Source organism: Dermacentor albipictus, chromosome 1 (genome assembly GCF_038994185.2).
Source record: "Dermacentor albipictus isolate Rhodes 1998 colony chromosome 1, USDA_Dalb.pri_finalv2, whole genome shotgun sequence".
Lineage (NCBI taxonomy): Eukaryota > Metazoa > Arthropoda > Arachnida > Ixodida > Ixodidae > Dermacentor > Dermacentor albipictus.
Genome location: NC_091821.1, coordinates 331,062,588 through 331,090,406, shown reverse-complemented (window position 1 = coordinate 331,090,406; position 27,819 = coordinate 331,062,588). Strand labels below are relative to the sequence as shown.

The following is a 27,819-nucleotide window of genomic DNA, read 5'->3' as shown; positions in this document are numbered from 1 at the left end:
AGAAGGCAAAATCGGAAAAAAATCTAACCGACGCGGGGTCAGCCAGAAGGCAGTAGCGGCTGCCGCCTCTCCATTCTACGTAACCTCCAAGACTTCTTGCCCGTTGAGAATCTCGGAGGCTTTGCAAATCTTGTACAGCTGCTAATGTTGTGCGGAGATGGCACGGCAAGCGCCAAAACACAGCGAATCAAGTACGTCGCAGCTGCGCTTGCAATCAAGAACCAACGAATCAGGGCCTTCGCCACCTTCACATGTTCAGCGTCTTTGTCTCGGCAGTCTTCATCGGTTGTGCACCTCTGTTTTCAGCTTAGGAGATATCGGCCGTCGCGAATCATTGTGATAGTGTTAAGCCTCGGCTAACGTTCATTTCGGTGGACATCGGTGGTGTGGCACAGTTGGACCCAGAGCTTCGACTTGAAGATGGCGTGTGCCCGCGGCACACGCCATCACTTTCTGACACGCCAAATTTCTGACATGCCCTACTGCTTCCAAATCGCAGTGTACTGTTGCTCTCCTTCACTTTCGTTAGTTCGAACTTTCGTTAATTCGAACTGAAGCGGCTTCCCCTTGCGGTTCGAATTAACGAGCTTTTACTGTATTAAGTTCTATATGGTGGTTATGCTATATTGATTGAATAAAGGCACAAACACATAACTTTATTGTTTGTTTCATCTTCCTTTTGTATATTCTTATGTTTCGTTTCTTTTCTTATTTTTTTATTTTTTAAATTATGTCTTTTTTTCCTTTTCTGTAGATTTTTTACCTCTTTAATATCTATACACTGACCTTTTGACATGCATCATCATAGAATAGCATTTGGGCAACAGCGTTCATCTCTCCGGTGCATTGTTTGTTTCATCTTTTGTTTGGTTTTTTATTATTATTATTATTATTACTTCATGCATATACACTGACGCTGAGCCACGCATCGTCATAATAAATTCAGGTACGAATAAAGGCAGGTACGAAGGCAATGCAGTCACTCACGTGTGCCGGCAAAGTAGACGAGGTAGTCAACGCCGTCCACATCCACCTTGTGCACAGCAAGCGAGAGGAATACGACATTCTCACGGTAGAAAACGGGCCTTCCGCCGGACTGCGGCACGGCCGAGTCCATGAGAGTGTGGGTGCGGAGGAAATTGAGCACGGCGTCGGGCAGCGTCTTGGTGCTGTTGACGCACCGGCCTGGGCGTGGCTCAGGTACCTGACTCGTCAGCACGGGCAGCCAGGCTGATGACGACGTCTTCTGCTCCTTGAACTTGCCCCCAAAGGCACCCTGAATGTCGCTCAACCGGAATGAGCACACAGCCGAACCGTGTGGGCCCCCGTGACTGCACAAGAGATGTCACATGGTATAGTGCAATTATAGCTGTGAGCACACATCAAAAATCCAATAAAAAGGTCAATTGAAATATTGTTAGGTAGGCAGAGAAAGCAGGCAGAAGAGATGTTAACTAAATAACTGAATCATGATGGACCAAGGAAGGCATGCAGACAGCACACTTTGTTTTCTACAGAAAAAAGGCAGCACCTGCTTTGCTATAATGCAAAAGCAGAAATCTGTATTTGTGCATGCATGTGTGTTTAAAGGTCAGAAGAAACCCCCAGGCCAAAGAAAGCAAAACAAAACACACCGGAGCATCATATTTTTCAATCATGATGGCTGAACACACAAAGTACAAAAAACTTGCAACCTGAAAGCATTTAATATTCATTATACTATTGGTTGCAGTGGCATTTAATGTGTGACCTCAAAACATGTACCATCCATTTAACACTGCATGGCACTCGTGAACTTTCTGAAGTTAGGGAAGAGTCTAAAAAATTGATAGTGGTGATGTACTCCTCTACGTGCTCGCTACCATTTAAGCATTACGCATCTTGTTAGCAACAGTGCGGAAGACCTAAGACATTTATTTGCATTTTTATTGTCAAGAATCTACTTCTAGTGTTTGCTGCAATAAAACTACAAAGGCTGTTACAGCTAAACAGAAGAGAATTTAGTAAGCTGAATGTACACACATTCATCCACTCTATGCAAATGAATACTCACAGTGATGTTGTAAAGACAGCATAAACATTGCTGTCATCGTCAGGAAACTTGTAAACAGCCTCTGCAAAATAAATACCACAAATCAGCCTTGCATGCAGCTGCAGCCTTGCTATTGCAGCTAACTTAGGGCTAGCTACACAGTACAATGGTTGACAGCAAAGTTAAAATAAAATGAGTTGATGTTCCTAGCAATGTCCAAGAACTTACACAAGCCGCAAGGCACAACAGGCTGTTTTAATAAAACCCCAAAGCATGCTAAAATATTTTCTGCAGCACTGGAGACAGTACAGCCCCCTACCGTGCCAGACTGTACAGCAAACATGTTTACCATTAGCATGTTTGCATGAAATACAAGATTTAGTTCATTCAATTTAATCCACCTTCCTTTTGGCGTGAAGGCCACAACCGTCATTTTGCTAACGAGAGTCAGTTTTGTCACTATGCCCTTAAGAAACACACGCAACTTTTCCTCATGCCTGCATTTATTTCAAGCCATGCCGATCAAGTACAACAGTCTATCACTGTTATGCTGAATTCAGCACAACCACAAGTAGGAACGAGCTCAGTTTCATGAACAAATGCATGTTTCCAGTGAATTAAAAAGTTACACTCTCCCTAACGCAAGCACAATGCTTGCCAAATGCATGCTGGTCAAGCAGAGCCCCTAAAAAGCTCTATGATGTCCTTTGCAGCGATGCAACCTGTACAGTAGATGCCTCTGGTTGCTGTGCAACAGCACACTCCAACAGACTAAACTACACATGAACCTTGTGATAATGAAACAGGATATAACAAAATAATGGATATAACAACATAAATACAATTCCCCTTGAAATTCCCATAGAGATCCACGTATCTTAGACCTCGTTTTAACGAAATAAAATTGGTCTGCCAATCGACATACCAAACTAGATTTGTCTCCGAAACCAAAAATACCGACCATTTCACACCTAGCATATTGCTTTCCATCAGGTTCCACACTTGTTTGGTGCGGCAGTTCAAGATACCTGTGTCAAATATTCTGCTGAGCAACACTGGTCCTTCTCACCACCGCATGCATGGTGGCCATGCACAAGCAGCATTTCTTTCTTATCTTATCACACCTCTCTCACTGTAGTATGTAGCTGGTGAAGCCAAGCACACCTTTCGAGACTGCAAATCTCGGAGGCCATGCCTAGTTGTGGCGTGGCACATATTGATGATGATGCTTGTGCGTGGCGTGCTTAAAACCAGTGCCTCCACTTATCTCTCTCACTGCAGCATGCTGTACTGATGCAGCTAGGTGTGACCTCCGAGATTGCATGAAATTGGCATGAGCCCGCCAAGCCAAGGTGGTGTGCTCACACTGCGGGACTGCAGCATGATGGCAAGGCGGCTGATCAGATAGTTTCACTTACAAGGGCACGAAACTAATGCTTTGCTATGACAGGTCACACCACGCTGTGATTGTATATGTACACAATCCCTCATATAGTTTCTCAGAAGAACCGCTGCACGCAAACACATCAAAAATACAGTGTCTTACTTCAGTAGGAAACAGGAAGGACAGAAGTAAACAAGCTGAAAAATGAAAGAAATTGCAAGTCTAGGTGAGAAAAGTGGCCCAGACCTAGATATTACAATCAGAGAAGTTGACAGAGTAATGGATAAGTACTCACGAATTTCGTTGAAATAGAATGGATATTCTCCAGGAAGTGAGCAGTTCAACCTTGCCTTAAGGAAGGTCGCCCAGTTGTGGGTTAAAATATTCTTACCGCCCGTGTCTTTCTGTAAAAGTGAAAGGTCAAATAAAGAAAAGGTCACTGGTCGCTTTACCTTCAGACATGCATACACACTTGGAAAACAGCAATGTCTGCAAATGTCATATAGTATGTGCACGCAACGTATTGCCGCACGATGTGTTTGCTTTCTTATTGCCACCGATGCATGGTCTCACCATTTTGTGTTTCAAGGTGCAAGTTGCCTACGTCCTTGGCCTGCCATGCTTTGCGAGGGCTGTCAAGAGCTCTCTGCATCATGTACAGATGACACCTGGCAGAGGGCCACTTTACTTCTGCTTTGTCAACTACTGACTATGCTTGCTGCCAACGTTGCTGCGTTAGCAGTGCCTGATTTCTGGGCACAATTTTGCCAATAAACTGTTTACAGTTTACTCCTCATCTCTGGCTGCCTGCTGGCCTGCCTGCTTCTTCCCTGTCCCTATACCATGACACTATCGAAACTTACTCAAGTTTTATCATTTTATCTTTTATAACCACTAATGGCTTCAGCTATTCCTTAAGCACAACCATTATATTTCTCACAAATAAGTGAAGCTTATCTAGCACAGGATATTCAAATTTTTGTGCTATGCCATTGTGGCCTTGAAATCAGCATATACAGTCAAATCTTGACACAGCAAACATGAATATATAATGATTATTAAGGGTGACAAAATAAATACAGTAAATTCCGTTAATTCGACTCCAGTTAATGCAATATTTCAGCTAATTCAATTCCAGCCAAAGGCTCCGGCTGGTACTCACGCCATATGGGCCCAAACTTTCATTATTTCAATCTTAAAAATGGCTTTCGCCAGATAATTCAAACTTTACTAGTCAGTACGCATGTGGCTGGCCACAATGTTGACCCCAATAGCAACCCCATTATTGGCAGCGTCTGTCTCGGTGGAGCTTAGGGGCCAGTGAATCTATTGAACACGTCACCTCCCATAAAAAATACCCATTTTCGGCCTGCCCTAGGAAGACATTGACTATGGTATCTACTAACACGTGTCTATTTGTTTTTGAGAAAATTGGGCCGAAAATTGCCTGTGCTGTGCAATCAGACACGATACCAAAACCACCTTCGCAGCGCTTGCATTCTTTACCGCATAACACAAATGTATAGCAGAGAAACTGACCTTTAAGACCAGCCACCATTGTGCAACTGATCCTTGCTCATTCTCCTTGCTAAAGAATCTAGTATGCATTAAATTTATACTTTGTTTAGAAGCTTTAATGTCATTTCTGCATTAGTGTTCTCCTTTAGACACATAGTAAGCAGGTGCAAGTTTGATTTAAGGTCATGTTAGTTTTAATTAGTAAAACATGTTAGTGCGTTGCATTAAGAAAAAAATAGCCAAAAATGATGCGCACAGGAAATATACAAGAAGACAGGAAAGAAATGTTAGAATTGGGAAAATACTACCGAATGCAACAGCGATGTGTTTTGGCATTTTTTATGCATTTTGTTTAATTCAATCTGCCAGTCAATTTGGTCAATTTCATCGATCCCGTCATGGTTGAAGTAACGGAAGTTGACTATATGAAATTTGGTTGGTTATGCTATACCGTCGCCGACCGTTTATTCGGACCTCACGGGGACTGTGAAAATGTCCGAATAAACAGGTGTCCGAAAAAGCAGATTAAGAAAAAAAAAATGAAATCCTTTGTTTCCACGCACTTATTCGGGCTCGGCAGTAGGCTTGCAAGAAATCGTGAATGCGCCGTTGCATGCTGTTCCGTTTAAGCGCAATCAGATAAGCCTGAATCTCGGAGACGGTCGTACGGTCACTATTAGCGGCTGAAAGCACAGTTACTGCTTGTGCACGCTCCGCATGCGACGGCAGCGTAGCACATGATGCACCATCTTCCGACTCAGAGTCATCGTCCGGCGATGCAGCAGAAACCTGATGAATGATCTTGCCGTCGTCGAGTTCTGCGCATGTCAATACAGCAGTGTCAGTACCTATGAAACTGTGAAATGAGATGGTGCCCGGAATCGCAATGCAACCACTGCGCAGGTCTCGGCAGAACATTTTCCGCGTCAGTAGGGAGCACATCGGAAGGCGACAAATTCAGGCCTCCCGGTACCCGCTTGCCGGCATTCCCCAGCGCAGTACGCACGGGCACTGTCGGCGCCATTAGACCCTTGACGCGATGTTTACGTATGCCGCGTTGGATTACCGAAACCTCGACACAGCATACAAAGCAAACACCACTGTGCCGACACGAGTCTCACAAACGAAAAACGCGGCCCTCGCAGCGTCTTGCGCAAAGAAAGAAATCAGCTGCTGGATTGTCTTGACGTGGCTTACTAAGCTGAAACCAGAACTGCTGCAGAGCCACTCTATCGAACCAGGCAGAAACGATGATGATGAGCGGGGATTTCCAGTGGCGCTACTTTGTGGTGCAGCAACGAAGCTCCGTTCAAAACAAAAATCGCGTTTAGCAAGTCGAACCATGCACCGGTCAGAGTTGGTGCATGGTGCTCTCGACCGAGTTGGCTCAAGGAGTGTCCGAAAAATCAGACGAGAGGTTGCAAGGTGTCCGAACTTTCGGCAGTTGTTATACATTATGGTCTATGGGAAGAATGGCGGTGCCGCGAAGCTGACCGAATAATCGGGCATGTCCGAATTTTCGGAGTCCGGAAAATCGGTCGGCGACTGTATTTCAATGGAGTATTCTGCCGTTACAACGAAATCGAAGATGTGAGATCTGACATGGTGTTGGTAATAGCAAAGCAAATTTTTTTTCACACATGCCTCAAGATATATATTCTAGTAGCAAAAATGGCAATTATAATTGCCAGCTGATTTTTCAGGCGACTGATCCTTTCAGACCTGCATGTTTCCTGCAGCATCGCCACATACCCCTGTCACCTTTGTAAAATGGCAATAATCAAAATTTTGAGAACGCACAATGCTGCAAGCTTGGCGGCTTTGAATAATGTTGCCGACAGGTTGACTGGAATGAAATTGCAACTTCTGTTGTCAACTCCCAACAAAGTGGCACTGGTTAGGCGTAGCAGCCTAAGGAGTGCAGCTGGCAGAGTGGCTGTGATAAGCTGTCGCAAGACGCTTGCCAGAAACATGTTCACACTCATGGACCTTATTGGTGATAAAGCAGGAGGTCAGATGCACGGGCTAGACTGACGGCTGTTGTAGCATGTTATGGATCCATGTACGATCCCCTTCATGTCTGAAAGTTCTGCCGGCGGCATGCACGTTTGGGCCTGTGGCTTGGCTTAGTTGGACCGCAGTAGGGAAGCCAACTTGATGATCCCGCTTGATAATATCGATCGCACGGTTTCGTATTCGTGGCGGTGCAGGGCATGCGTGTGCAACTTATTGTTGCTCCCGTGCCTGTATCGGTACGGCAAGCTGTCGATGGATCATCAAAATTCACAATAAATCCTTTGCTGGGCCATTGGAGGCATCCCGCTTGCATTTCTTTCACATAGGCCTATAACAATGTCTCTTTTTCACTAATATCTGTGTGTATGCTGATAACGAATATCGGATATAACAAACGCATTTTTCTGGTGGATGGGACAACGTTATAACAAGCTTTGACTGTATTCTTGGATTGAAGGCAATATTGAAGTGACCATATATGGTTGCTGAAGACAGTGACCATGAAAATAGATGGTAAAGGGACTGACAACCGATTTTTAAGGACCTAGTTTTTTGTGGCGCAATGCAATGCTCACCCTTGGTAATGTTTATATCGGCAGTGGTTACTTCCAAAAGTGCGTTGGTATTCAGTAAGCATAATTTTTCGATCTGAGCAGCCTCTGAAAGAAGTTTCTCCTCTAGCAACGCTGAGAAGTAAGAGCAACGTCGATAGCCTGCCTTGCAGATTGTGAAAGCCACCCATCGTTTGCTTTCACATGAGTGAGCGTAACTGTGTTTAACCACCTACATTTTGTCCTTTTCAACCACTTTTGAAAATAAAAAGCTGGTGCAATAAGTTCACATCATTGTACAAACATTTCTTATATTTGTACAGAGTTTTTCCTCAAGTGCACGCCTACGTCATGGCTGGCTGGCCCCCGTCATCACTGTTCTGTCAATAGACGAGCCAAGCCAATTGATCAAAAATGAAGGCGAAGAGAGCGCCAGTTTTCTGCTCACTAGAAACGAAGGCTTATCTGCACATTGTGAAGCAGGAAAAACTTATAATAATAAAAAGTATGCTGCATTTTATTACTAATAGAAAGACCAGGAACCATGGTCATGTGGTGGTAAAGTCTCAATCAGCCTTTTTCGTCAAGGCATCAGGTATAGTTGCTGTGTTAGAATGCCATCAAGAAAATGGCATGATGGTAGAACATGTGTACGTATGGCACTCACATGAACAGAAGCTGACTGTGCTATAGTGTTCACTGGCAATATTGCTTTGGGTACATAAGAAGGTGTCCAGAGCACTCTAACTACTTGCAGGAAACGTTTTGCAGCCGTGCTCTCAATTATACATTAAAGGGAGTGCTCACCTTACACACACGGGCCACACGTGAATAGATGACTTTGCCGCAGTTGATGTACTCAACAGCACTCTCCCGGAAAAAGAAGAACACGTGATCTCCAATGTCAAAGGAACCCACAAAGTTGGGCTCTGCAAAAAAGGATGGGCACAACAATGTCAAAAGATTCACAGTACAACATACACAGGTTTGTAAAATGCGCACTGAATCACAACATACACTTCAAAAAAAGAAAAAAGAAGTAACACGTACAGGCAAACATGACGCCAGTATGAACCCGCAAAAGTTCTAATATATTTCGTTCATATCACGTAACTTTATTCAGTTACCTGTTTGTTAAGATACATAACATGTTATTTTATTTTCCTTGCAATGTTCAGGCCCAGTAAACTCAAAGCCATTGGGTGGTCAGCACTTGAGTGATTCACAAATGACAAAAATGCACTGGGGTAGGGTCACATTATTGTATGAGGTGCCTGCAGAAGAGCATGCAAGCCACCTCAACAATCAGAGAGAGGCTCAGAGGCTACTTCAGTGCAAAAGCATTGTTAAAGAGGGCAGTTCCCTCGAGCAGTACCTTCGCTTTCTGCAGGTTTCTGCACACTGCATTCAGATAGGATAAACAACTTACGATAAACATCCAGATTGAGGGTTTGACAGTCAAAAACGTTGAGTTTTTCTGGTAAAAGCAATAAGCAAACCATTCAAATACAAACCAGGGCCACAAATTATTTAGATAAATTTGGTGCCTTCACTGTGGACTGTGGTTGGGACAACCTGTGTTTTAACCCTAACAAAATGCAAGTGCTGCAACAATTCCTTAGATTTCAGAACCAATACTGAGTTGAAAGATGCTCTTGCATCCAAGCAAGTGGTGCCAAAAAGGAAATGAATGTACGCATTTATGTTCCAGTAAAACTATGTTGCAATAATTACAAAAGGTAGTGTATTAGTAGCAATATAGCAATGACAATTAACCCATGAAAAAGGTCAACTAATGCATTCATACAATGCTGTCATAACTCAGTCATATACAGTAGAGCCTCGTTGATACGTTCCCGTAACGTACGTTTTCCGGGCGCCGACGTTCGCAATCGAGAACAAAAAAAAAATGACACAACATAGTTACGCTCTTTTACCGTTTCATACGTTCCCAGAAAACACCGAGTTTTCGGCACCTACGTTCAGTACATCGCTAAACTGCGATCGTATGATACGTTTTCCGGCCGCTAGATCCCGTGTAAACAAGAAAATGCGCGATGAGCGCACGATCCGGAGCAGTATATAGCTGCCCACCGCAGCAGCTTCACCGCAATATCCGCCCACCCGTTTCACGTCAAAACGCCGGCTCATACTGTTTTTCATTTCGTTATCACGAAATCTTTTCCAGGGTCCTCGCACGCGGCATTCACAGCTATAACCGCCAACCCTTTTGCGATAACCATCTACGCGTATCTGTTACACAGTGCGTGGTGCCGTCGGAAGCGTAGCGCAAGCTTTTAACAGACGATAACCGAAACGCGCCACCGTTTCCTGCCGCAGACCGCGATCGTGTACGCTTTCCGGCCACTAGAGATCTCGTGCGAACGAGAAAAGGCGCGAGGCGCGCGCGATCGAGAACAGTAGCCGCCCGTCTCACGTGAAAGCGACGGCCCGCACGGTTCCTCATTCCGGTGCGAGCGAATCTCTGCCCGGGTCGTCGCACGCCGCATTCACAGCTATCGCCGCCAGACCTATTGAGATAAGCATCTTCACCTATCTGTTTTACAGCGCGTGGGGCGTAGTGCCATTGGTAGCGTACTGCACGCTTTTAGTAGGTGATAATCCAAACGCGCCGCCGTTCCCTGCTGCAGGCGGCGCGATGAGCACGGGCATCAAGTTCGCTTGGGCGCGGCATCCGGCGTCGCTCACCAGCTCGATTTCGCTTCGGTTTCCCGTCGCCCTCTTAAAACACCACGCAATACGAAAACAACAAAACGCGTCTAGGGCCGCCGGAGCACCACCAGCTCGAAGCGCGTCGGCGTCTCGTGTCGCGACGATCCGCGCAACGCTTGGCATTACGTAGATGTGAACAACAGTCCAGTTTGTTGAATCTTCTTTATAATTCGGATTGTACGTTTTCCGGTTAGTACGTCTTTTCTCGCGGTTTCTTCCAAAACGTATGAACAAGGTTCTACTGTGTTTTCATCACTATCCTCAACATTAGACTACTATATCCAATGGCTACAGGAGTCAGTGTTTCCAAAGAAAGCAGTGTAAGTAAACTGTTAGGAGAGTGCAGATTGTGTTCCCTTGTCAATGTGTACGCACATCTTGGGAGAAGTTATTCCGGACGCATGCATCTTATGGACCAGAGAACTACCACCTAGAATGAATTTTCCCACTTTCAGTGTAACAAGGTGACAACAGCTATTCAGCAGTGCACAGTTCCTTTCATGTGAAGACCAATCTTATGCAATGCTTATGTAAACATTCGTTCTAATGCACAACAGCGGCTGCTAGGCCATGTGAAATGGTACATTGCAGTGGAACTGCTTATGTTGTGTCATGTTATGTTGTGTCATGTTTATCTCAATATCGACAGCTTCAGAGCACTTTTCATGGTTATGCGAGACAATAGTTTTTTTTTTCCAGGAGGGTGCTCTGAGGAAAACAAACTGTTCTGAGAGCGCAGACTTACTGTCAAGCCACATGGAGTCATACTTGAGGGTGCGCATAAAGAACTCGCTCTGTTCGTGAGTCGTCCTGTTGAACAGTGCCGATCGAAAGATCACAGTGTCAGCCTTGGTAAACTCGGCGACCGTCCCACTGTACAATCCTGGCATGTCCCCAGGATTTCCATGTTCTGTGGGTGGCACAGATAGACCCAGTAAAAACATTTTGCAACAGCTGAAACTTACACCAATACAAAGAGAAAAATGAGTTTTATCCAAAGCACATGACATCCAATTTTAATGAGAAATGCAACCAATGTTCCAACAGTGGAGTTGGCACTCAGCAGAAACCAATTTCTTAAGTCAAATTGCAGAATTCGACATCCCAAGAACATAAACTAAAGACCAAAGAGGAGAAAGAATGGTACACTAGCAACACTCTGTTTGCGAAACTGTTGATTGCATATCAACACACCAATGACAGCATTTCAACTGTCGAAAATAATTATATAGTTCTATTTTTCAAGCAATCAAGAATTAAACATTTTGTTTTGTTCAGTCTTCCCCCCAGAAAGATAGCATAAAAGAAACTAGCATAGTACTTCCTAAAACTTAGCTGTGCTAACAAAAATTCCTTAGTATCTACGTGTACAAAACTGAGGTCAGTTGAAATACAGTAGACATCCTTCATAGCAAACTTGAAAGAATTTTATGGAACCTTTGGTCCTATCAAGAAGGTTAGTAAATCTGTACGGGACACTTTCACCAAGAACAGAGACTTGGTATGATACAAGGTGATAGTAACATGACAAGCACAAGGTGCCAACGCCTTTGAATTTGTCAATCAGCTCCCAATGACATCAGAGACAGTACCAAATAATGGTAAGGGCCAGCAAACTGGTTATTACTAATGAAAAATGCTACATTAAACAACAAGAAAAAATACAGCCCAGCAAATCTTACGAGGCAGCATACTAAGTGAGTTGGCTGCCACTGCAAAAATAAATCCCAGCAAACCAAACACAAACATTAACAAACACAAGCAATTAGATCAGCCTGTTATTTGCCTTTTTTTTTATCGACAAATTTTTCTTAATATTTGTTGCAGGCATCTCCAACAGTAAAAGGATGCAAATTTGCAATCCAAATACTGTCCCAAATTTCGCAGAATAATGCTGTCACTAGCACAGTTTGTGCATGAGAAAGATTCAGGAGAAAACAAAAGAAGGCCATGTAATTTTTATTCCTTCTGCTAAAAAGTAATCTTTTTCTCCTCTGCAAATACTAAAATATTGTTACAGAAGAGTAATCCATCAAGCTAACTTGATTTTGTGTTTTGCTTTCAAGTCTTTCAAGTCAACGCAAAAGTAATAAAACCAATACCAAAGCTCAGAGCATGTAAACGTAATTTAGCAAGTTTATATGCTAAAATCAAGATCAGAGCACATGTAGGTAAAGGAGCTACTATATTGTGTATTGACCCGAGTTCTAAAAAATTTATTTTTGTGAAGCCACACACATGAAATGTACCCTCACACATAAACTAAAGACTGAAGTGAAGGAACATTCTTAACAGTGAATGCTGTTCCAAATTAGTACTGACATTATGCATGTTTTATTACTCTTACAAGTTGTTATACCATACCTGAAAACCTCACAAACAAAGGCACAAATGAATGCTTTGAAAGGCAACAGAAGACCTGACTAATGGCAGTAAAATTTTTCGCCAACAATATAAACCAACAAAAAGGTCTACAGCCATAAGAAAGAGTTTGTGACATTGCCTTAACTCACCAACCCAAACAGCTGTAGAGTTATCATCGGGATCGAATGGGCATTTTCCTATACCCCGGCCAATGTCTCGCAATGTCAGCTGACTTTTCGACACTTCTGTCAAGTTGCTGCTCTGTAAGAGAGATCACCCACACGCACAGTTCAGGAGCGAAACTGTACACTATGATGCAAAGTGGCTTAACAAAATGTGTTGCTTTGCTGGTTGGTTCATTAACAAGCACACACCTTAACAGGAAAAAGGAAGTAGACACAAAATGTATTTCACCAAGTAACCAGACTGATTAATACGTAGTTTAACAAAATGAAACTAAGTGCATGAGCTTTCAGAAAGACAAGGAAATGCTACAGTAACACTAAGCAAGTAACATTAATCATAATAATTGTGACCACAATATACATAAAAATGATGATTGAGCATGCTGCACCTGCATTTCATCCCAATGCATTAAAAAAAACTTATTTGACATACTGCACAGATAAATATCAATAGCTAAGCAGCTGTGTGCTGTGAGTACACGCCTCAGGCATGAGCAGCCAAGAACGGTGCACATGAGGGCAACGAAAATGCCACAAACACATGCCCAGTAATACCACGGAGCTTGAAAATAAATATGTGATGGATCACGCCGAACAAGACCCCACCCCCTCATAACCTTCTCCTGGGGACTGAACCAGCGGTGCATCACAGCCGAAAAGAGTCACTGAATATTGCATTAATCTCTCACAGACCTAGGTGTTGGCTGTACAAACAAACAGGCTCCAGCTCCCACCTACAGTGAGGAGGCTCACACGACTGCAGCATTTGAACAAGGTGAAAGTGGGGACGTCATTGACACAGGGAAGGAAGAAGAGGGAGAACCTTTGAGGTTACAACTGGCTGGAACATTTATTCATGTTCGCTTTGTGGGGAATTTTCTGCCACATTGCTGACCTGTCACAAACAAGAACTACAAGCTGTAGTCACTATCCACTGCAGTCTCATGTTACATGCCCGAGTGGTTAATGCAAACTCCACTAATGAACATCTAGCCCCAACATTCACATGTTATGCGCAAGAGGAAAGGGTTCAGTGGCATTGAAAATTATGTTGCTAAATTGGGAGCTTCACTATATAAAAGTAACTCTAAAAACCTATTTAGTGGAGTTCAAGAAAATGCAAAAATTTTTTACAGCACAGGCTCTCACAGCAGTTCATGTATGCACATGTTTTAGCCCACAAGTGCATTCAGGGCATCATTGGGTTTCGCGAGGGCCTCATTATGAAGTACTGAAAGAAATGCCTTGGAGGGTCAATGGCGACCAACAAGTTGCTTGATGTCAACACAGAGATTGCTACAGCAGCTAATATCACCAGCTTCTGAATGTTCATTGGTGCTGGTAATGAGACTCACATTCTTCTCTAAATAAAAAATTTCTGTACTGTTTCCATAAGGTTCCCACAGAACATTTAAAACGTACATCTGTGATCACTGCCACTGTTGTCTGTACAACAGACATTTCCAGTAAAATTGAATGGCTATTTTAATGTTGGTATGCAGTAGGCCATACTGCAACAGAGCTTTACAACGTGAAACAAAGGCTAACCACATGCCCCTCCCTTATACACAATTTTGTAACAACAAAATACAATGCATCAGTGGCATGTGTTAGCCACGAATTTGCATTGCAACCAATACAGCCTTGCACAGATGGCTTCTTTCATTGGCTTTTTTAGGAAATTGATTAAATTTACTTTAAAGCTGAAGTGAGTTCCTTTTTTGGAAAATACAGCCCAAATGAGCTCTATGAATGCCTGTTAGAGAATTGAAACTGTTTCGTTAACTATAAAATTTGTACAATGGTGTTTTGAAAGATTATTCAATCACACATACAGTATAGGCGGAAAAGCTATGTGCCCTGTTTATGCAATAGTTTTAACTCCCTCTGAAGCTCAGAGAAGTTTAAAAAACATGACTGTAGTGCTTACATAAATTTCCATGTCCCTTGGATTCTGTGCATTTGTTCCACATATGTAGAGCTTTGTTCCATCTCCAATGGGCTGGATAACCTTGATGTGGTTCCTGCACTCGTAATCCTGCAAAGAGGTTTGTACAAATGCAAAACACAGTGCTGTGAATAACAGACAGAAATGCAGCATGCGAACATCAAATGCAACACCCCAAGACAAACCTTGCCTTTTCCAATATGCCTAAAGTTACTTAAAAAGCAACAATAAAAACAGTGCATATTTATGAAAGCTTTGTGGCAAAATGATGGAAATAAGCTTTTACTGAGCAATCTGCTCACAGTGAAAGATGTTCAAGCACAGGACATATGTTCACAAAGGCACAAGTTCCTTTGGCACAAAGTCAATTGACCATGCTTCATACATGTCTTACTAATTAGTCACTGCTTTGTAATAGCCATACGTCTATGGTACAATTTTCGTTTAATTAAAGAAAAGGTCATGCTGGAGAGGCTGAAAGCATGTGCGCAATGCTGCTACGTACCTCTCGTTTTCCTTTGTAAACACAAGTAGAAACAACATCCTTGTTGGCACTGAGACTCCGGTCCTGAAAAGGAAAGCAACCATGAGCAACAGGACATTGCTCACAGTAAAGACAATATTTTGACCTAATATTTAGCACCAAACAACATAGTTCACAGTCAATACAGTGTGTCGACCTTTCTAGTATGAGGGAGTGACAAAGAAAAACGAAGAAAAAAGAAGCAGCAAGTTTATGCAGCAGTTTAATTTTGAATGTTTCCTTTGCAATCTTCTGCATATGTTTAAAAGGGTAAGAAGTAAAGAATTCATACATCTAGTGCTAACATCCTTATTTATGAGTAGTGCAGATTACTAATTAACAAGACTTATAAAGCTGTTACAGTGCCCAGTAACAATAAAAGTGTAGTCCCTCAATATCAGCCCACTTACAGAGTTTGTACAAGTTTCAGAGACAAAAATTCAAGAGTATTCAGGGACTTTCAAAGCCCCATCAAAGCTTCTTCAAGGGTGTAGAGCAGTATCTCATGTAGCAATTTTTTACTATAACAATGTTTCCGAAAGACTATACATAGCTTTATTGCACTGAAGATACAAAAATTATATTGGAGTGTACCGCCTTGATCACTTCACATTCCTGATGAGGAGCGAATAAAGCAGCATTAACGTTAGAGGGGAACCAGCCCTCTCGCCTACTGTTGGGTTTTCCAGTTCCATGCAAGTTGTTGTATGAAGGAATGTGTGTGCATTTGTGCTGGCTTTAAATTTTTCATACATATCATTGTTTCTAAAATGGGAAGTTTCCCGGGTCCACGTTAATCTACCATAGAAAGTGGATCACACAATTGATTTCAAGACTGTATTATTTAAGAAATTCTAGGGTTTTCAGGGGAAAATAAGTTTTCCAGAACTTAAAAACGTACTTTTCAATTTCAATGGTTTTTAAACCTTTTTGAATATTTAAAGCACCCTGCTTGAACCAGTAAGGTCGGAATGAAATAAAATAATTATCTTTTCACATCCCTATCTCATATAAAAAGGGAGCCGGACAACATACAAAACTTATAGAGATCAATAAATCAAGATTACCAATAATTTCCATAACACCAAAATTTGATCAAATATGCAGTAACAACATCAGGGGATATGAAAGAAAGCGTGCAAATGGCTTGTCAACAATCACTGTAAATATCAACATGACTAGCTCTGATGCAATAAGAATTGCTCAGCTTTATAATCAACAGCTCACTGAATGAGTGCACAGTATAGAAAAACATCTCGCAGAATGATCACATCTCGTGCATAAAATTAGGAACTACCAAAGGATGTTCTGCTTACTTGCTTATCACAATTACACACAACACACCAACGAAAACGAAGAGCTCCTGATACACTGTGTGTTTTCCACAGTAGCTGTGGGAGCATATGTGAGTATGTATATATACAACATAAAAAATAATGGATGCGCTTACATTGCACTTGGTTCGATTAATATTTGCCAGGTTGAGCCGGAAAACTTTGTCCCTGAAACATGAAAATTTCACAATATAACGCTACTTCTTTCTTTGTATGACTGTGGTGCTGCAGAATAATGCCTCCACTAGCAAAAATGTATAATACAGGTTGCTTACATGCCACCAACAAAAAGAATCTCGCGTTTGCGGTCCATGTAGAAGGTGCGATAGTACAGGCGCCCACAGGAGAATTCCCGAGTGTGATCTGCAGAAAATAAAACACAATGTGTTAGTAAAAACAGTAATGCTTCTTCTCCCTTTATGCTGCACACATACCAATGACAACCACTTCTCGACATATCAGTTACAAGTACTCTCAAAGGGGAGGGACAGAAATGTACTGGTCAAAGCATAAAAAGAAATGCCTGATCTTGCGCTCAAGATGGCTAACTGTTCCAGATCATGTGCTGAAATCAAGAAAGTACCGCAAGGCACATTTTTCAACATAAGAACTGCTTAGCATTCATCATCAAGCGCAGTTTGATCTTGAACTTCCAAAGCAATTGGAGGTTGAGTGTGATCCGCTGTTCTCATTCATATCAGACCCCTTTGCCTCTCGCCCGTGTGGAACTAGTAAGGGAAGGCAAAACTGGGCCTTATACATAGCATCAATACAAAATTGCAATCGATTGGGAGAAGTACTGGCCAGGCAATAGGTTTGCCACTTCACAGCTCCCTGCACAACAACCCTCCCGCACTCTTCCGTAACACTGTTACAGACAACTCCCTACCTCACTCACTTGCTATATAAAGAGGGACAAAATAGTAATACAAATTCAGTGTGCTCCTGACTGTGAAAGTACTGAAAAAGTTAAAACCTCTATTGACTTACCCACTATGCATGAAATATTAGGGTGCCATGCGTGGCAAACAGCCCACAGGAAAATGGATAGTTGAATCAATCAGCAGTGGCAAACATTGGAAGCAATACCCTGGAGCTTTTGTTTTGACGAGACGAGATGTCTTTCTCAAGCTACCCTGAACCAAAACCAAGTCCCCTTGCCGAAACATTTGCTCCAGGCTGAAGCTTCCCTTGTCAGCGACAGCAAATCAAGTGTGCAGTGTGGTGGCTGCACAGGAAAGTAGACACTGCCTTTTTATATTTTTGCACACTTAGATCAGCTACAACAATATTTTGTTTGTTCACGGATCTCACGCTCTCAAACGATGGGATAGATAGAAAACTTAAGCACTAATGAGCTAAGTTATACGATTTTTATGAAATTTTATTGGTTTGTCACCTTGTCTCTAGTACAAGACACTGCTACACTCAAACGTATGCAACAAAAGAAATGGGAATGTAATACGCTAAAGATTGTATATGCTAAATCGACCACAAAAACACAAAAAGGACGGTGGCACTCCCGTCCGAGCAATGAAATGGACAGCGCAAAAAAAAGCACAGCCGCGGCGCTCTTCACACTACCGCCGTGTGACTTCTGCTCTCACTTCGCTCTCTGCTAAGCCACAACCACCGAAGTACACTGCCCGAAATGTGTCCCGCCGGAGCGCCTGTCACCGGCCCCGAACCAAACCTGGCGCCGCTCACCCCTGCGGTGCCTGTGGGCAAACGTCGCGGCCGCGGGCAGCAGTAGAAGCACCACCGCCGCCGCCAACAGCAACAGGAGCGGCAGCGGGGGCCACCGCCGCGGCACAGCCGCCACGCACGCCGGCAGTGGTCGGCCCATCGGCGCGCCAGTCAACGCCGACCCGTGGACGGAAGCCGTGGGCCAGCGAGCGGACCCCCGCGTCGGCGTGCCGGTCGCCGCATAGCACAACAGCGCCGATGATCGCTGAGTAGCACTCGACAGCTGAGCCGGCCGAGCGCACACTGCCGTTCTCTCAGCAGGCGGCGCAGACGGGGCGCGCCGCTCGTTCGCGCTTCCCTTGTATACGTTTTCTTTTCCTTTAACGACGGTGGCGGCGGCGGCGCAACGGTCGCCTTTCCTGCCTCGGGCTGTCCGTCTCTCTTTTTGGCCCGATCGATGCACAGGGGGGTCACCTACGCACTCAGTATTTCCATCCCCCCCCCCCACCACCACAGGCCCCGACGCAGCCCCGCGGCAAACTCCGGCGTCGCACCTAGACGTGCCGCCGCGCTGGCCGAGCGCCCACGGTCGAATGCGCTTTCGAGCGCATCCCCGGCCGCCGCTATCGGAGCGCCGTCCCTCTCCTCCCCTTCCCCCACGATTTCTCCCGCTTTCTTACCATCGTCCCGAACGGTGCTCTCCCGCCGGCACACACACGCACTCCCCCGGGAAGGGAACGACGCGACGCAGCGCACGGGCGTGTGCGTCACCTCACGGAAGGACCTGTCCGCGTTGTATCAACATTCGCGTTGATTGCGCCGCCGTCCCATTCGAGGAGGAGGAAAGAGAGAGGGTTTGCGGCACACGCCAGTTTACCGGCGCCGGGCGCTGCTGGCTGCGCGGTACCTGCTCTCGCGATCAAACGCGAGCAGCACAGGGCCTGGCTGGAAGCGCAGGTGTACTTTCGCACTCGCCCTCCCGCGCCTTTCCTCTCCATCCTCGCACTCCCGCTTTCGGTTTCACCTCTCCTGGCGCGTGTTTGCCGAAGTGAGCCATGCGCGTCGCCGGCGCACCGCGTATATAATGCACACGAAGCAGCAGGCCCACTGCCGACATAATTAGTAGCAACGAGCACGGCGACGCCCGCAAAAGGCACCTAAATAAACGACGCGCGGATCCGGACGCAAATACGCGACTGCGTTCGGCTGGCCTTTGTGGGCAGACCTGTTATCCACGCACAAAGCGACCGATGGCGCGTATGATATGAAAGGGCCTCACTGTTTGCTGGCTTGGATAAACTCAACTGAGTTGGGTTGGATAAACAACTCAACTGAACGATATGGTACGCAGGGCGGTTCAGGTCATAAGTCTCGGTGCTCTGTGTTTCCGTGCGCATGTACTCGTTTAGGTTTTACCGCTCTGTCTTGCTGACCACGCAAATTGCTTGCGCTTGCCCCTTTTGTAATCCTTGTGCGCCCCCTTTGTATGATGTAGTTCATCACGCATGGGCCAAATCGCTGTTCATGTTTAGTCGCCCAGTCGTGTCCGACTATCCGAAATTCCACGCACCTAAGCACTCTAGCACTGTACGTCTTCAAGCGCTTCGCTTAAAATGCTTAGCCATTCGGGGAAAAGTCGACACGCACGTGGTCTCGTGCGTGTCGACGCATTCGCATTAATGTCTTCCTGCTCATGTTAGTCTTACTCTTTTTTTTTATCGGAGCTTTCTGTATATGTATATTTTCTTTCCGGAGTCAGTCCTTGCTGTACCAATGTATTTCTGTAGTGTCCCTCTGCTACAATGCCCTTGTGGCGCTGCAGGTATTCGCATAAATAAGTAAATAAATAAATAAGAACACGGAATCACAAGACACTGAGACTCTCTTGAACTCTGCCCACGCGAGCTGGTTAAGGTTCATCTAGCTTGCAGCGCTCGTGGCGTAAGCGCGAGAGAGAAGAATAACTGAGAAGAGAAAAAATACAGAAAGCCAACCTGTGCGCGCATACACTCAAACAAAGCATTTTCAAGCAGAACTTGAACTCACACGGAACCGCGTGACCGCGTGAGAACCAATCTACGGAGCCTTGATCAGCACCCACTCTTGAGTAGCTTGCTCGCTCGGACTCGTTCGCACGCACTCCGACTCAGACTCGTGCCCATTCGAGCTCGGTGGGGGCAAGCTGAAGGTCTATTTGATTCGCGTGCAATGCCTCAACTATATAGACCAGCCGGTGAATGTAGTTCGCTATTCGTTCCAACAATGCAATATGAAGCCATCTGAAGGTCGCGATTCGCTTCACACGGAGCAAGCTGCTGGTTCCGGTTCGCTGAACTTGCTGGAGAGGCGCAGTAAACGCCTCGTGCACCATTTGTCGGACCAGTTTCTGCACGAGCATTGAACTGGCACCGAACTGCCCAGAACTACATACACTGCACACAGTAAAGTGCGAATCGAACGAATATTCACTCACATGTGAAAATAAAAGTTTGAATGACAGACTCACACCCACCCGCTCGCACTCACAGCAGCTCTCTGATTCGCTGGTGAGTGAGTGAATCCAGTCAACGTGCGCGAATGTTTGATATTTCCAACAGGAATAGAGTACATCTCTTATTCGAACATCCGATTACTGCTGATATATTTCGTTATTGGGCGAATATGCCGACTATAGCACGCTTTACAAGGCAATGATTTGGGGGAGTTTGCGAATCCATGACAGGGCTTTCCAGAATTATGCATAAATTACGGGAACAATATATCTGTCAAGAGTATCACGCGCATTGCAGGTGAAGCTTTAATTAGTTTTTCAGCAACTCCCTTTTTATGCTTATCCTCGCTTTTTTTCTTTCACTTATAGAAACAAAACATACAATGTTCGGTGTTTGGTTCGATATTCAAAGCCTGCATCTTTCGATCAATCGCATCCGATTCGAACGCTCTTACTCGATCGCGAGCGAGTCCGTCAACCTATACGCGTAACATTAATTTCAGCTGCAAGGCTCCGTAATATACTGCCCAGCCATATCGTTCACTGCCGTGCGCTTCTTTCTGTTTCCTCCATTTACCGCGTCACTATAGCGTCCGCCTCTCATGATAATGATGGTGTATGGATTTTTATGACGCAAGGGTAATCTATGAGTGCCAAGACAGTATTTTCTTTAAGGCGCCCGCCTTTCATGGGACTCTCTCGGAATCTCACATACCGCAGCCGAAATATCGCAACGACTGCTTAAGAACATCAGCCAAGAAAGACAGGGCAGATGAATTGCCAAAACATCGGCTCGCAGCATCCTCGAATGAAGTTGCAATATACATCTCCCTCCGTGTTCAAATCACGAATGCGCACGTTATCGTTGGGCGCAAACGCAAAAATCGAAGACGGCTACCAACGGTGCAGGTGGATATCAAACAAATACGGCGCAGCAAGTGAGAGTCAGGTTGGCGAAATTAATCAAAAACAGACAAACGATAAAGCCAGCGTTTCCCGGGTCGTAAAGCGGTCATGAGAGCAACGACTACCATGGAGCGACGTCACTGCCACAGGAACCAAGAGCAAGCGAAATTCAGAGATAACCAGCCCTATTACCACAGCTTCGCTAGGCGAGAGTACTCCAAAGTAGATGAAATTGCCCGAATATTGACTCTTCAAAAAAAGAAAAAAGATAGAGAGAAAGGGACGCGATAGCACATGGGGGCTTCTTCGTGTCTCAGTTGAGCCAGAACGGAAGGTCAGGGCGGAGGAGTGGGAGGAGCCGCATTTCCAGTTAATGGACGGCCACCACCAAAGTCTGCGCGGGTAAATATGATTATACGCATAGAACACGCCCTCTTGCAATCTAACGCGCTCATCTCCAAACAATATCGGTAGAAAGCCGAACGCCTGTTCACCCCATCTGCGAAAGGTATCATTAGGAAACGAAAAAAAAAAAGAGGCCCACTGGCGGCTTCTCTTTACCAATCGCATACGATGGCTTCTTTCCCAAACAGAGTAGAAGGGAGAGGGGAGGTGATGGGTGCATGGTTTGCATTACTGGACAAGCCACGGTGAGCTTCCCTCTATATCGACGTCTGCTTCATCAAACGATCTCTGGAGAAGCGCGCGTCTGCCGCAGCGCGGCAAAGCGGGCGTGCATCGAACCGAAAAAGAAAACAGAGAGAGAGAGAGAGAGAGAGAAAGAGACCGGCACAAAAAGAAAACGCGATCTATGGCGGGCAATAGGAATGAATGAAGGCCGGCGCGAGCGAAAACACCAGAGTCACTCGTTCGTTTGCCGAGCGTATGCGATGATCGATGCTCTATGCCCAAAAGTGGCTTCACTGCACTGCAAACAGAAAATGCGGGGAGACAAACGTCGCAGGGGAGACGGACGCTTCCCGCCGCGCCCGCTCGGGTCATTGTACATTAAGCGGACCACCACGGCACGGCCCGTTCACTTTATCCGTAGGCAAGGAGGAGCGAGAGAAAACGTGTTCACATTGACTGTTGCTGGCGTTCTGCGCGCATTCCGAGTTTTGGTGTCTGTTGTCCGTAATAACTGCTAGGCAGTGTTTACTCCGGCTGCTTCTGATCAGTGCACACACGTGCCTTAGTTTTTTGTCTTATCTTTCTTAAAACCATCCGGTAACCGTACCCTTTGGATTCCTGTTCGGCCCAATAACCGTCTGGCGATTTGGATGTTCTTTTTTTTTTGTGTTAATCTAAAAATTCCATCTCATGGATGCCGCCGTATACTGTTTCCTTTTTCCAACCGGAAAACTCGGCAAATCCGAGTGCTGGGTCTGGCTGCAGCTTTTGGGCGCAGCGCCCGGGTTGCAGCATTAATTAAAAAGCTTTCCTTCTTTCGGAGACACGGGCGGGCGGCGTGGCCGCAGCTGTTTTCGACTGCATTACTATGATTATTCGCTCTGACTTAGTGAAAACGAAAGACAAAATCCTAGCCTGAACCGCCGTTCCCTCGAGCAGATGGGAAATCTCGCTCTCGATGAAGACTCGCAATAAGGCGCATAATGTTTGATTTGAATATCATACGTATGCTGTAAGGCCCTCGCTGTGCTTGAATTCAAGGCGTTTTTTTTCTTTATTGTCATTACTGTATCTCTTTTTGTGTACGTCGCTGTCATACAGCGATAAGCTCTCGGACTGCGTACGTAGCTCGCCGTGGCTCCTACACAGCAAAGAAAAGTTCCGCGACCAATTTTTCAATTACTTAATCGGCCGAATGCCCAATAGCGCGTTCTGCATGCGCCGTCTATGTAAAATATACAAAATCCACAAACAAATGACAGGAAAATAAAAAGGCAAGAGCTAAAATATAGAGAAACGCGCGATAAGGTCCGTTTCAACAAAAAGTCATTTTTTTTTTCCTGCTCGCTTACTTTTTTCTGCCTGCCTTTCCCCACTTCTGATAAAACGCCTCGCGTCACTCTGACAACCTCGACAACTTATGGGCCGCGATTTCGATTTGCGGCGCCACCCTCGCTGGCGCACCAGCAGCGACTATACTTTTCTCTCGAACCCAGGGCTCTGAAAATCACAGAGATCCATGGTGCCCGACGAACACAGCGCGCTGGAGTTTCTGCCGTGGCGCCTCGCACGGGAGATGATGTATACCGCGTGTGCCGAGCCAACACCCTCGTACCAACCCCAAAAGATCCCTCCTTCTCTGAAACTCGCACTTTCGCTGCTCCCCTTGTCTTATATCTTTATTCTTTTTTTAACTTGAGCAACGAACACATCAATTCCAGGCGACCGAAATTTCTCCGACTCGCTCCCCACCCGCGAGCTCAAATAAGAAAGCATCGATGCCAAGTACTTCAGTGTATGTAGCGGCGCATTTTTGGCAATTGCCGTGACATCGTTCAGTAATAAAAAGAGAAAGAAGAAGATAGAAAGAAAGAAAAAGGTGGATAGACAGAAAGAAAGAAATAAAGAGAACGTGGCCCTCGAATCGTGGAAACGGGAACGACTGAACGAACAATCAATCACGATGGACTTCACGACCGTCGCGACCATTTCCTACTTCTCAAACAACCCGTTATCGAGCAAAAGGGAGACCAGACTAATAAGAACAAGAAAAAAAAATGTGCAAGCGCGGATTACTTATACGCGAATTCACTGCACAGTGAGGCTGGATGCGCGATATTTCTATATTATGATATGTGTTTATCTCGTTTCAAGTTCAAAAAAAGAAAGAAGAAACTGGCCGAGAAGAGCCATTCTTACACGCAGCACGTCAGAACGTCCGCACAACCGGCGGACGGGAGATGTAAATCCGTTGCCTCCCACATCCTGCAGACTGCGGTAGAACGCGTTGATAGACAGACGCAAGACAGCGAAGCCAAGACAAAGCAAGGCGCTACGCGGCCTTCACAGTCAGTACTGCAACAGCGCAAAAACGAACGCAGAGGCTAGCAAACAACCGGCGGGAGAGAAGCCGGGGGAGAAGAAAAGAAGCACACGCGATAAAACCGAACGCAGTAACGGGTGTTGGCACGATTCCCGTGGGCCCTGCTCGTGCAACAATTCACGCACCCCCTGACCTGCGCGCGCGCTCCACCCCGCTACACCGCAAGAAGGGATAACACGCACGAATAATCTCGTTTCTCCTTACACGGACAGCAAGTAGCCTGGCGAGTCACTTGCGACGCGCCTTCGCCGCCCCCGCGTGGATGGTGAATGCGCGCATCATTTGCCCGCTCGTTAAATGTGGCTTCTCCGCAATGACAGTACCCGTGAGGAGAAGCCCGCTTTACCTACCATTTCTGCAAGTAACCGCAAATAATCAAATAATCAATCAATTGATAGACCGATCGATCTAATGTATTTATTAAAGTGCTCAGGAACAACGTCGAGGGTCTTTATGCCGGCGCACTCGGCAAAACAATGCTCAGGGACAACAGTGCATGCCTCCCCCTCCCCCCCCCCCCCACACACACAATAATTTCGCGAGTACAGATTTTAACAGAGCATAAAATGTGTACACGAAGATAATACAAAGCAAAAGTGGAGAAACAGAAAAAAAAGATTACAGAATGACGAAACACTCAACAGATATGAGAGCTTTTGTTCAGTTACTGAAATACTTCGGCAACTCCTGTCAGGAAAATATTAAAATTAGGCATGAATATATCCAGGCACATTGAATGGGCGTTATATGTCGCCTGCACAAGGTAACAAAAATCTGAAGGCTGAAAAAAAGGCGCGCTGTTTCCTTGTGCCTTTCTGCGGAATGTAAAAGTGCACATTAGAAAGCAAGTGCTATCAGCAGCTTTTTCCATGTATTTATTTGTGGAGAAAAAGGACATCCGATTTATTGCGTCTACAGGAGAGGGTAGGTAAAGTGAGCGTCTGTGTTGTTAGCTCTATGGAGATGAAAGGCTTTTGACAGAATCGATGTTTAATATAGATGTGAACTTACTATTATTATTATTATTATTATTATTATTATTATTATTATTATTATTATTATTATTATTATTATTATTATTATTATTATCTAACAGGCAGTTGCAGCGCATTGTCGTATTTTCGCGTAACGACAGTAGTTAACGCGAGACCATGCTAGAGATGCCGAACGCCAAGCAGTCGAGCATGTAGTGTGTGCACTCGGGCGTGTAGCTTGTTGATGGCTGATGCGGTGAATAATAAAGCAGACAAAGCAGAATGATACCAGGACGGGCTCATGTGCCTATTTCTAGCCTCTCTCTTTCACTCATTGTTTGCTGCCACGCCCGAGCGTAGTTGACAGCAAAAGTATCACTAACACGCGCAACCATCACGATTTTCTATTTTTCTAGTAACAAGTCCAACGCACACGGCAATCCGATCATGGTTGCAAAATGTCGCGCTGTACAGAATTAAAGCGGTTAATCACGAATCGCGAAATTCAGACAATATTCAAAGAAAACAGAGAACGGACAGAAATTCTAGGGCCACTAAAGAGGAAAATGATTTATTCTGCACCAGTAAATTAACTTTCTACAACAGCAAAAACACCACTCTTACCACGATGAGATGCTTGGTAAGCGAAAAAAAACGAAAGCGCAATAACAAATGACAAGTTGCGACGCCTCCTTGAAATTCCCGCGCCAGTTCGCTGTGACGTCATGGATTTTCAAAGCGCCTTCTATAGCCTATTTAACTCCTTAGCGGTAAAGATAGACTGCATTGTGTTCTAAAGGAACGAAGGATTGAACAAGGCGAGTTTTGGGAACTTTTGCTGGGCCAACGCGCCCTAAGTACGAAAAAACGCTTTGCAATACGTGGTTCCACAGTGACCGACGTCGGGGATACGGCGCAATATTCAATAGCTGAAACATTGACCCTCATTTACTCTTGCGTTGAACTACCTTATATCTCGAAATTAACAACAATTTTCAAGGAACGTTGTGTCCGTCTCAAGTAATTTAGTGTTCTGCATGTCCTTTAAAGCAAGATAACACAATAATGGACGTCATCTTGTTATTATACGCGAAGCGTAAAGTTAACGGAATGAACAAAAATATGTTGAAATAACAAATGGATTAAATGCTGTATTACAAACCACCGTTAAACGATAGACCACTAGTTACACAGTGAAAAAAAAGAAGGATTCCCTTTGACGTTTTTACTGTGCTGTACACCGGAAGAAAAGTTTATATAGCCCGTTCCTTGGCGTTTATGACTGAGGGCTGCCTTCGTTCCGGTTTCAGTAAACAAAGTTTGCTTGCGAATACCGCCAGCTCTGTTACAGGACCTTCGGCGAACAAACCTCGACACCATCATTCCACCTCGAAGCTTCTTCGATTCCGCTTGGAGAGCAATGCCGAGACGCGGCCACTTTCCGGTGTCCAGTAGCAACGAAGTTTGCGCTGACCTGCAGCCATCGAGTTCCACAGAAAGCGAGTGGAAAAACTGCGTACACTCAGCTTGCCAAAGCAGACAGCGGCGGCAGACACACGCGCTCATGTGCGAAACGAAGTAAGCAAACAGCGCGCTGTTTTCTTTGGAACGCCGAACGGAGCGCCATGTGCACAAGCTATAATGCCGTGGTCGAACAGCAGTGGCGGCCAAGCCGTTCCGTTTGGGTAGTTAACGAACTGTGCACGGAGGGAGGGGGGGGGTCCGTTCTTAGAACGTGCCATGTACCGGAAGTTGTGCGACTCATCACGCGAGACGGTCAATACCGTACCATATAGGCGCGCCGTATAGAAAGCGGCGTCGGCCACAAAGCCAGACTGCGTGCGGGTGGTGTGCCGGCTGGCTCTTAGCTATCGGTCCTCGGCCCACGCACATGCAGGACGCACGCACACACCACGGGAAGCGCAAAGACCGGCATGGGCGTAGAATGTACGCCGATGAGAAACTCGAGAGTGCGGGCACACAGGACTCGCTCAACAAAGCCGGGCTCGATTCCAGCGATGCATTTCCAGAGTACTTCGTGTGCGTATATTACGCCACGAAGTGCACTCTCGTGTGCGGCTGAAGGTAGCCAGTACTGGGAAATATAGCCGGCCGGCCGGACGACAATGGCCGCACTTGTGACTATTGTTTGTTTCTCCGC

General features: G+C 45.3%; 1 protein-coding gene across 2 annotated transcripts in view; it reads right to left on the bottom strand.

Moving 5' to 3' along the window:
• Nucleotides 1-27,819, bottom strand: part of Sema2a (Semaphorin 2a) — a 101,745-nt gene that overhangs the window by 34,854 nt on the left and 39,072 nt on the right. The window contains exons 1-11 of one of the 2 annotated variants that reach the window (XM_065441604.1): nt 18,296-18,847; nt 16,864-16,951; nt 16,705-16,756; nt 15,237-15,299; nt 14,714-14,821; nt 12,748-12,859; nt 10,980-11,144; nt 8,309-8,430; nt 3,712-3,820; nt 2,054-2,114; nt 988-1,331 (exon numbers count right to left, since the gene is read on the bottom strand). In XM_065441604.1, coding sequence (XP_065297676.1) covers nt 988-1,331; nt 2,054-2,114; nt 3,712-3,820; nt 8,309-8,430; nt 10,980-11,144; nt 12,748-12,859; nt 14,714-14,821; nt 15,237-15,299; nt 16,705-16,756; nt 16,864-16,951; nt 18,296-18,434 — 1,363 coding nt within the window. In that variant the 5' untranslated portion in view covers nt 18,435-18,847. Of the gene's footprint in view, nt 1-987; nt 1,332-2,053; nt 2,115-3,711; nt 3,821-8,308; nt 8,431-10,979; nt 11,145-12,747; nt 12,860-14,713; nt 14,822-15,236; nt 15,300-16,704; nt 16,757-16,863; nt 16,952-18,295; nt 18,848-27,819 lie in introns of those variants that run through there. The other variant, XM_065441614.1, reaches the window with a different exon arrangement.